Source organism: Ipomoea triloba, chromosome 9 (genome assembly GCF_003576645.1).
Source record: "Ipomoea triloba cultivar NCNSP0323 chromosome 9, ASM357664v1".
Taxonomy (NCBI): domain Eukaryota; kingdom Viridiplantae; phylum Streptophyta; class Magnoliopsida; order Solanales; family Convolvulaceae; genus Ipomoea; species Ipomoea triloba.
In genome coordinates this window covers 20,852,756-20,863,537 of record NC_044924.1, presented here as the reverse complement: position 1 = coordinate 20,863,537, position 10,782 = coordinate 20,852,756, and the positions used below count along the sequence as shown (strand labels likewise).

General features: G+C 36.5%; 1 protein-coding gene across 3 annotated transcripts; it reads left to right on the top strand.

The window, feature by feature from the left end:
• Positions 1–2,037: 2,037 nt before the first annotated feature.
• On the top strand, positions 2,038–7,025 carry LOC116029954 (FT-interacting protein 7-like). 3 transcript variants are annotated; one of them, XM_031272008.1, is made up of 2 exons: positions 2,038–2,195; positions 3,708–7,025. In XM_031272008.1, exon 2 carries the CDS (start codon positions 3,762–3,764, stop codon positions 6,744–6,746), a length of 2,985 nt encoding a protein of 994 aa, XP_031127868.1. In that variant the 5' UTR covers positions 2,038–2,195; positions 3,708–3,761; the 3' UTR covers positions 6,747–7,025. The 3 variants fall into 3 exon arrangements, with proteins under 3 accessions (XP_031127868.1, XP_031127870.1, XP_031127869.1); XM_031272010.1 differs by having other exon boundaries at positions 2,058–2,195; positions 3,746–7,025; XM_031272009.1 differs by having other exon boundaries at positions 2,076–2,179.
• Positions 7,026–10,782: the final 3,757 nt, after the last annotated feature.

Genomic DNA, 10,782 nt, shown 5'->3' with positions numbered 1-10,782 from the left:
AATATATGTATAATTAATGGACTAAAACTGCTATTTTCCCTAAATATTAAATAAATTTACTAAACAAACATTCAAACACAACATATTCATTTTCACAAACAAGTTCATTTGTAAAATATCACATGTTCATTTTCACAATTGTAATGCAACAACATTATAACGATAAATCTCAAATAGATTGATTAATGAAACGTTGCATGTTTATTTTCGCTATATTGGTGGTTAATTTGTTTTTTTTTTCAATAATAATGCAATTACATCATAATATTGATGAATCTAAAATAGGTTCATTAAGAGAATACTAGATGTTCATTCTCACAATGCAAAAAGTTCATTTTATCAATATTGCAAGTCCATCAATAAACAATTAATATTCAAAATATATTAATAGGAGTATCATTCAAAAGATCTCAATGAGATATTTTAAATTATTTTATTAAACTACAAATAAGTCATCGTATTATTTGGGAACAAGCAATTAGGCCATCGAACTCGAATAAACCCCAATTAAGCCACCAAACTTGGAAAAACAAAGCAATTAAGCCACTGAAACCCAAAAAAAAAAAAGAGCAATCAACCCATTTTAAAAATTTCTGGCACTGGCGATAATTTCTGTAAACAGGCGACCATTTCCGGTGACCGGTGACGACTCGGCCGCCGTTTCCAGTGAGGGCAACCATTTTTGGTCGCCTTCTCGGCGAGGGTGACCAGATATGGTTGCCCTCGCCGGAAATGGTCGCCTATTGACGGAAATTGTCGTTGGTGTTGGAAATTATCGTCGAAAATTTTAAAAATAGGTTAATTGCTCTTTTTTCAGGTTTCAGTGGCTTAATTGCTTTGTTTTTCCGAGTTTGGTGGCTTAATTGAAAATTATTCGAGTTCGATGGCCTAATTGCTTGTTCCTAAATACTACGATGGCTTATTTGTAGTTATCCTTTTATTTTATTTATACAAAAAAATATGTATAAATAATAATAAGCAAATTGATGTCATCTTAATTAACCTACAATATTATTAAAATGAATATATAATATTATAATAATGAGTCATTACAATGATAGTTTTTAATAAACCTACAATATTATACGTAGTAATAATGAACAATGGTCCATGATATAATTTGCCAATTGATCCAATCATTATACCAAAAACCATGATCCATGGTTAATCACCAACATATGATTCATTTTAAATATATTAAATATCATTTTATATACTGAATATACTGAATATTCATTTCTAAGTAGGTCACTTAAAAAAAATTTAATACATTAAAAATAAATATTTAGTATAAAAAAGTAATGATTTTGGATTAAAGAATTTATGTCTCCCTGGTTTTGATCACATAATTAAGTGATACTCCAGTGCGTATTTAAAAACGTGTCTTTCAAATCGAGAGAATATTTGTTGGTTTTAAAAAAGTTGAAAAATACACAGGAGAAGCATGGCACCGCAAATTATATTGTGGACCATGGTCCACAATGTATTGTGAACCATGGTTATAGCTGATATTGTAGTTGTGTTGAAAGGATATTGCAGTTGTGTTGAAAAGATACTGCAGTTGTGTTGAAAGAAAACTGCAGTTGCACAAAACAGAGACCGTTCATCCGTTCAACACAACTGCAGTATCCTTTCAACACAACTGCAGTATCTTTTCAACACAATTGCAGTATCCGTTCAACACAACTGCAGTTTCAGATGGATGACACGGCCTCTGTTCCGTGCAACTGCAGTTCTCTTTCAACACAACTGCAGTATCAGTTCAACACAACTGCAGTATCCTTTCAATACAAATGCATTGTGGACCATGATCCATGGTATAACAACTGTCATGGCACATGCCACGTCAGATGAATACTGGTTTGAGCACACCTTGACCTTACCAGCTAACCTTTTCAACTTTGTCATATTCTGGTTGGAATCTTCTGTCCCGTTTCTCTTCATCTTCCTTCGATTTTAAGTTTGTATAGTAATCATAATTAGGATGAATTATCTGTGGATTAATTATTTAATTAGTAAAGGGAGTATGCCATTATCTTATCTCTAATACCACTGTCCTTGTCTTCAATTCTAACTACTCTTCTTCTTCTTCTCCTTCTTCATAGCCACAACTTTCTGAAGCTCACAAAAAGGAAGGGGAAAAAATACTAATTTTTTTTCTTCAGGCTCTGATACCCAGGTAAAGCTCAAAGCAGGTAATTTTCCCCTCTTTCCTCTTCCCCCTCCCATGGGATTTATGGGTATGTGAAAAATCTTCAGTTCTAAATCTTGATCATGAATACCAAGTCATTTTTATAAGGTTGTACAGATTTTATTTGTGGGCTCTTCATCATTAGCTTGCAAATGAGAGTTATCTTGATTTATTCATACTAGATATAGAAAAGCTGCAAGTTGGGTGATATATAATGTTCTGCAGATAGCTTTTTAGATTCTTGTATTTTTGGTACAATGATACTTTTTTGTTGTTGGTTTAATGTTGTGATGGGTGGATTGATACTAGGAATCTTGTACAATGATTCTTGTTCATGTCATTTAATCTTGATTTACTGCTAACTTTCTTGAATTCTAGAATCTGTGGTTGTTAATGGCATGGAACTTTATTGTATATTCTTTCAATTCTGATGTTTCTCTTTTGGTATGGATTTACTTTTGTTGTCATAATTGTTTCCACATAAAAATTCTTATTACAAAAGCATTCTTCTAGCTGAAGCTTTGAGTGAAAAGGAGAGCATAAAGTTGGAGTTGACTCTTAAGCATTCTTCTCCTTCAGTTGTGAATTTTAGAAAAGATCTTAAACCTAATGTCAAGTTTGTTTATACTCATCAGAATATTCTAATTTTTTTTGGATGATGAGGAAACCTCACAACCCTTTTGGGTGTGAAGAATATTCTAATTTGGTACTAAAAGATAATGCTTTATTTTGACATGGATGGGTCTGTTGTGAAGATTAACCATCAAAGAATATGCTTTCTTTTAGATTGATAAAACGTGAAGTAATCTTCTGATACATACACAATCTGGAAACAATGTACTTTTTACCTTTGTTGAATGGTTACTGCTTTTAGTTTTATTTCTTAATATTTTCTATGACAGCTGAAGCTAATAAACCCCAAAAAGCTGCTTCTTTGTGCATATAATTTTATGAACCTGTCCACAGGCCTGCATTAAGATCTCATTAAATAGATCCTAATAAAATTGAAATGGAGGCTTTCTCATACACTTAAAACTTACATCTTAGTGGGGCTAACCCCGGCCAGCCAAGATGGCTAAGGATACAAACTTGTAACCACAAGGTCAAGAGTTTGAATCCTACCCTACTTGGTTTGAGCCGGTCAGCTATGGATAACCTAGCTCCTTATGGTCCTTTGCCGGCTAGGGTCACAAGGTGGGATTTTCCCAGTGCACATCCTCGAGTAGTGGCTGCGAGTTTCCCTTGTCACCCCAAACCTTACATCTTAGCTGTTTGAGAAAACATTGTCAATACACATTGCTAGCTAGTTTAATGAACTCTCTGATATGGATGCATTGTTGTATTATTGACCACTAATTGAAGACATTGCTTGAATTTGTGCTCTGTTGTTGAATGCTCATTCTTGTACAACTATTTCATGTCTTGTCCAGCGTCATTTCTTTGTGGAGACATTCTCAATTTGTGAATTGTTCTGTGTTTATAAGCTTTATAAGTAGTTTTACTATTTCTTTTTCAGCTTGTCATCCACTTTACCTCTATATTTGCTTCCTCAAGGGATCAAAGTTACTCCATGAGCAACCTCAAGCTAGGGGTAGAAGTGGTGAGTGCCCATAATCTTATTCCTAAAGATGGGAAAGACTTATCCAGTGCCTTTGTGGAGATTCACTTTGATGGTCAGAAGTTCCGCACGTCTGTCAAAGAAAAGGATCTTGACCCTGTTTGGAATGAGACTTTCTACATTAACATACCCGATCCTAATCGCTTGCATAAACTGACACTCGAGGCTCTTGTTTTCAACAATAATAAGACTGGCCGATCAAAATCCTCTCTTGGGAAAGTTTGTATTGCTGGAACATCTTTTGTTCCCTATTCTGATGCTGTTGTCTTGCATTACCCTCTTGAGAAGGTGGGCGTTTTCTCACGTGCTAGAGGAGAGCTTGGCTTGAAAGTCTTTATTACAGATGACCCCTCTCTTAGGTCCTCAAACCCTTTTTCAATGGATTTTCCTTCGCATTCCAACAATACAGAGTCAATTACCCAGCAAGTTGCAGGTTCTGTTCCTGAATCATTCTCTAATGGGAAAAAAGGGTCTAGACGTACTTTCCATCACCTCCCCAACAGAAAGCACGAACAACAACAGCCTCATTCTTCATTTGTAGACTCTAGGATGGATCAGATGCTATCTGAACCTCATGATCCAAAACTAGTCCGAGTGTATTCGGGTTCATCATCACAGCCAGTTGAGCATATGCTTAAAGAGACCAGCCCTATCCTTGGAGGGGGACAAGTTGTTGGGGGACGAGTTTTAAGAAGAGATAGACGTGCCACCACTTATGATCTTGTAGAGCCTATGGAATTTCTTTTTGTACGAGTTGTGAAAGCACGTGATCTCCATTCCAAAGATTTTACAGGAAGTCTCGACCCTTATGTGGAAGTAAGAGTGGGCAATTACAAAGGAATCACAAAACACTTTGAAAAAACAGAAAGTCCAGAATGGCATACGGTGTTTGCATTTCCAAAAGAAAGGATGCAGTCATCTGTTTTAAATGTTGTGGTTAAGGATAAGGACACGGTGAAAGATGACTTTGTAGGGATTGTCCATTTTGACCTCCATGAGATCCCCACTCGAGTTCCTCCAGATAGTCCATTGGCCCCAGAATGGTATAGCCTCGAAAACAAGAAAGGGAAGAAGAATAAGGGAGAGTTAATGCTTGCAGTGTGGATTGGCACACAAGCTGACGAGGCTTTCCCTGATGCTTGGCATACCGATGAAGCTAGTCTAATTGATGTCTCATCTCCATCCACACACATCCGCTCAAAAGTCTACCATTCCCCAAGGCTGTGGTATGTTCGAGTCAATGTTATTGAAGCACAGGACTTGGTTACAGATGAGAAAACTCGCTTCCCAGATGTTTATGTGAAGGCACAAATTGGAAGCCAGGTTCTAAAGACGAGGCCAGTTAGAAGTCAGACCATGAATGCACTATGGAACGAGGATCTCATGTTTGTTGCTGCTGAACCATTTGAAGAACACCTTATACTCTCTGTTGAAGATCGTGTGGCTTCCAACAAAGAGGAGATCCTTGGGCAGGTCGTTATACCATTGAACACAGTTGAAAAGCGTGCTGATAATCGATTGGTTCAAGCAAGATGGTACACCCTCCAAAAATCAAGTGGATCTGATGTGGAGGAGTCTAAGAAAGTCAAATTTGCTACTAGAGTTCATCTTCGTATTTCCCTTGATGGAGGGTACCACGTGTTTGATGAGTCTACACACTATAGTAGTGATCTCCGTCCAACAGTAAAACAGCTCTGGAAACCATCAATTGGTATCTTGGAATTAGGCATTTTAAATGCTCATAGTCTCCAATTGATGAAAACAAGAGATGGAAGGGGCACGACTGACACATATTGTGTGGCCAAGTATGGCCACAAATGGATTCGTACGAGGACTATTGTCGACAGTGTAAATCCAAAGTACAATGAGCAGTACACTTGGGATGTTTATGATCCTGCTACTGTTCTTACAGTAGGCGTCTTTGATAATGGACAGCTGGGTGAGGATGGCAAAAGAGACATGAAAATTGGTAAGGTCCGTATTCGAATCTCTACCCTTGAAACCAACCGGATTTATACGCATTCTTATCCATTGTTAGTGCTTCACCCTTCCGGTGTGAAGAAGATGGGAGAGCTACATCTTGCTATACGATTTTCATGCACGTCAACTGTTGATATGATGTACATATACTCGAGACCTCTTCTGCCCAAAATGCATTATGTGAAACCATTGTCTATGGCACAGCAAGAAATGCTGCGCCATCAAGCTGTCAGCGTAGTGGCTGCTAGGCTTAGCCGTGCAGAACCTCCTTTAAGAAAGGAAGTGGTTGAGTACATGAGCGATGCAAATTCGCATCTTTGGAGTATGAGGCGCAGCAAGGCGAACTTTTTCAGACTGATGTCGGTCTTCAATGGATTGTTTTCTGCAGCAAAATGGTTCGGGGATGTCTGCATTTGGAAGAACCCCGTCACAACGGGACTGGTTCACATTCTCTTCACTTTGCTTGTTTGTTTCCCGGAACTGATTCTGCCAACTGCATTTCTATACATGTTTGTAGTAGGTCTTTGGAATTACCGGTACAGAGCTCAGTACCCTCCTCACATGAACACGAGAATATCCTTTGCTGATTCAGCACAACCTGATGAGCTTGACGAGGAATTTGACACATTTCCCACATCGAGGAGCCCAGACCTGGTAAGAGTGCGGTATGATCGCCTGAGAAGTGTGGCTGGTCGGATTCAGACAGCGGTGGGTGATGTAGCAACACAAGGAGAGCGCGTTCAGGCACTCCTGAGCTGGCGAGACCCTCGTGCCACAACCATTTTCATTATATTCTGCCTTGCTGCTGCCATCGTGTTGTACATGACACCTTTCCAGTTGTTCGCTATAATGGCGGGCTTTTTTGTGATGCGGCATCCCATGTTTCGACATAAGTTGCCTCCTGCACCTCTCAACTTCTTCCGCAGATTGCCAGCAAAGACTGATAGTATGCTGTAGGTCATTAAGGTTTGGTCTTCCTGAATTCTGATACTTGAAGGAATCTGGTCTTGCTTTTATCACTTGTGTTTAGATTTGTAAGATTTTCTGGTGCTGTCAACAAGTGTGCAAACAATATAGAAGGAGAAAGCTTGTAATAAATAGAGAGAATGGTTTGTATTATTATGCATGTCCTGCCCAAGAACTCAACTGTCTGGAGTTGAGTTGCTGGTTTGTCAAAATTTCATTCCCTCTTTTTGCTATTGGAAATGTAGGAATTGTACAGATATATTTTGGATTTGTCTTTTCACCCGGGCATACTTCTCACCTGATTATGGACATATATATATATATATATATATATATATATATATATATATATATATAGCGCTAGGATCATATGAGATCATTTGTTTAGGTAAGATCGTGAGATCAGATCTTGTGCATCCATGCAATAATTTAATGGTTTAGATTGATTTAAGATTCTAAACTGAAGTGTGTGCGAACAGTGATAAAATGTGTGCTAACAGTGATTAAATGTGTGCAAACGGTGATTAAATGTGTGCGAACAGAGTGTGTGTCAAACAATCTAGACCATTAAAATTTTTTTAGATTGATGTACAAGATTTAATCTCAACATTTTTTAATGGTCGAGATTGATTAAGATTTCAAGTTGAAGTGTGTACAAACGATGGTTAAATATGTGTGAACGGAATGTGTGTCAATCAATTTAGACCATTAAAAAATATTACAAGAATACACAAGATATGATCTCACGATCTTACCTAAGTGATCTCATTGGAACTCTACCCTATATATATATATATATATGTAGGACTGCGTTCAAATGAGAACGCACCGCCCAGGAGAGAACTGAGAACCAATCGCAGCGCGCCACGTGTCCAGATGTAGTTGCACCTAAGGTTATAACTAGGTGCACTTAGGTGTTTGAATGTTAACTTGCATTTGTACGTGAAAATAGGTGCACAAGTGCATGTAAAATGTATTACATGTTCAAGTAAAATGTACATTGAGCATCAATACTAAGTGCACCTAATTTTATAACTAGTCGCACCTAATGGTATAATTAGTTGCACCTATGTGCACGAATGTTAAGAAGGTAAATTACTTGCACTTGTAAGTGAAAATAGGTGCACTTGTAAGTGATTTTACTTGCACTTTTTACTTGCAAATGTGCACCAACTACTTGCACTTATAACACATTTACTTGTACCAAAGTTCGAGATATTTACGAAAATATCACCGCGTCGTTTTTTTAAAATTACATCTTATTCGTTGATCTGGACACGTGGACGGCTGTGGATCGTTCTTATTTCTCTTCTGGGCGCCCGTTCTCATTAGAGCGCACCCATATATATATAGTTAGGATCATATGAGATCACTTGTTTAGGTAAGATCGTGAGATCAGATTTTGTGCATTCATTTAATAATTTAATGGTCTATATTGATTTAAGATGTTAAGTTGAAGTGTGTGCGAACGGTAATAAAATGTGTGCGAATGGTGATTAAGTGTGTGCGAACGGTGATTAAATGTGTGCGAATGAAGTGTGTGTGTGTCAATCAATCTAGACCATCAAAAAGTATTGCATAGATGCACAAGATGTGATCTCACGATCTTACCTAAGCAAGTGGTCTCACTGGAACCCTACCATATATATATATATATATATATATAAATTCTTGGTCAAGCCCTTATAAATTATTATACCATAGATCAGGTTCCACCTTGTATTATTGTGTACCTTACTTCAAAAATTGTGCCTTGAGTTAGGATTATGTGTATTTAAATGCATTGAAGACATATAATATGTTAACTGCAGGTACGGACGGGGAACTCTTCCCAGAAGAGGGAGGAAGAAAAGAAATTAAAAGTTGAAATTAGACTTGGAAGAACAAAAATGCCCTTTAAATGATATCAAATGATGTCTAGACTTGACATCCTCGTCAACATATGAAAAATTACATAGTAATGTACTTAATTAGAAAATCTTAATAGTCAATAATTAAATATGATTCAAAACAATAGTTAGTGGATAAAAAGTAAAATGTTTCTCTATATTTTATGCATACAATTAATAAGGCATCTGTGTCCCACCACGAGGTGAGGGATACTATGTCTTAGGAGTTCGGCTTTAGGATTACTCCCTCATTCGGATCCAAAAAAAGAAAAAGAAAAGACATCCATGTTACACTAACTTTGGCAGCAAATTAAATACTATACACTATGATCCACATTACAATATGGACTACAGATAAATATTCATTTTTAGTATATTAAACGTTCATTTTTAATATACTGAATATTTATTTTTAATATATTAAAAATTTATTTTTAAATAATATATCAAATAATGAATTTTGAATACATAAAAAATGAAAAATTCAAATAATAAATGTTCAAATGTTTTAAAAATAAACATTCAATATATTAAAAATGAAAATTTTAATATGCGTGCCTAAAAGATTTACAAAGGCATATTGAACGCAAACACCGTCTCCAAATTCTTAAAAATAGGTGGGACCCTCATGGAGTGGAGGAGTAGGTAAGGGAATATCTTGATTTACTTGAGGCACAACACACATTTTGGAAGCAAAGAGCAAAGGAACACTGGCTCAAAAATAGCAATGCTATCACAAAATCTTTTCATAATTTAATTAAGACTCGTCGAAGAAGGAATAAGATCAGATATGGAGGCTAAGAAACAAAGAGGGGCACATGGTGGACGATAGAGCAGAAGGGAGAAAATTATTGCGTTGACCATGATCCACATAGCTATATGAACAATGAATATAAGGTACATTTTTATTATACTAAAAGTACATTATTTTTGTACTGAAGGTACATTATTTCATAGTATATATATAAAATAATGTACTTTCAGTACTTAAATAATGTACTTTATGTACAAAAATAATGTACTTTTAATATATTTAAAAATGTACTTTTTATTCATGGTCCACACAACTGTGTGGATCATGGTCCATGCAATAATGATTGACGGACGGGAGACGTGATGATAAGCTATTTTGAAAAAATATTCACATCCCAACAAGGGCCTTATGCATCAAATACTAGATTGTGTTGAATGAAAAATCATAGAGGAACAGAATCATAGACTAGTACGACCAATAACTAGAGAGGAAGTCAAGAAGGCTGTCTTGGATATGCACTCCGATAAACATCCGGGGGCTAATGGACTTGGATTGGGTTCTTCCAGCGTTATTGGTGAAGGTGGCTAAGGCGGTAAGTGTCAGGAGGCACTAAGTTGATTAAAGGAGATGAACGTTGACAACACGTTGAAATTGATGCTCAATTAGTTATTAACGCTTTGCATACTACATGTTTTAATTCTGAATTTGGCATTATTATTTCAAACATTAAAGAAGCTGGGAAGTACTTAGAGACATTAGCTTCAATTTTATTAGAAAGTCTGTTAATCGGGGGCTGCCCATGCATTTGCTAGGCATGCTAGACAATCTCTATATCTGATCTGGAAGAGTCGTATGATACTCCTCCAACATTTGTTTTAGACATTCTTACTTCGGATCAGCTAGAAATTTTTCTTACCTTTTTTTCTTTTTACAACTTGCGCCGCTGCGCGCAAGGAGCCCCTTATTTTGAGAGGTTGCTCTCACATTGCCATCGATGAGACTCTATCATTAGTCTTTCTTCTCAAACTTTATTCCTGTAACCAACTGAGCTGTCTGTGCAGGCAAATTACTGAAGGTATCCATTAATTCTAATATTTTAAAGTATAGGTGGCTGCCACAAAATCTCCACAGATGGAGCCACCATTCATGTCAAAACAAAACTTATGGGATAAACGATTGTATTGCTAAGAATAAATAAAAAATAACAATGATTACTCCGTTGCTAAGAAAATTGGTACCGACTACATCAAGCACTACAAGAAAAGAATGGGATTATTTAGAGAAGGTTTTTTTAGAGGCGGACGTTTTGACAAGTCTTTTTTGAATTTGATTTGGTTTCGGGTTTTTTGATTTTCAAAAAATGAAATCATTCGATTTAAAATTT

Coding starts and splice junctions, on each gene's coding strand:
- LOC116029954 (XM_031272008.1), top strand. CDS start 3,762: ATGAGCAACCTCAAGCTAGGGGTAGAAGTGGTGAGTGCCCATAATCTT.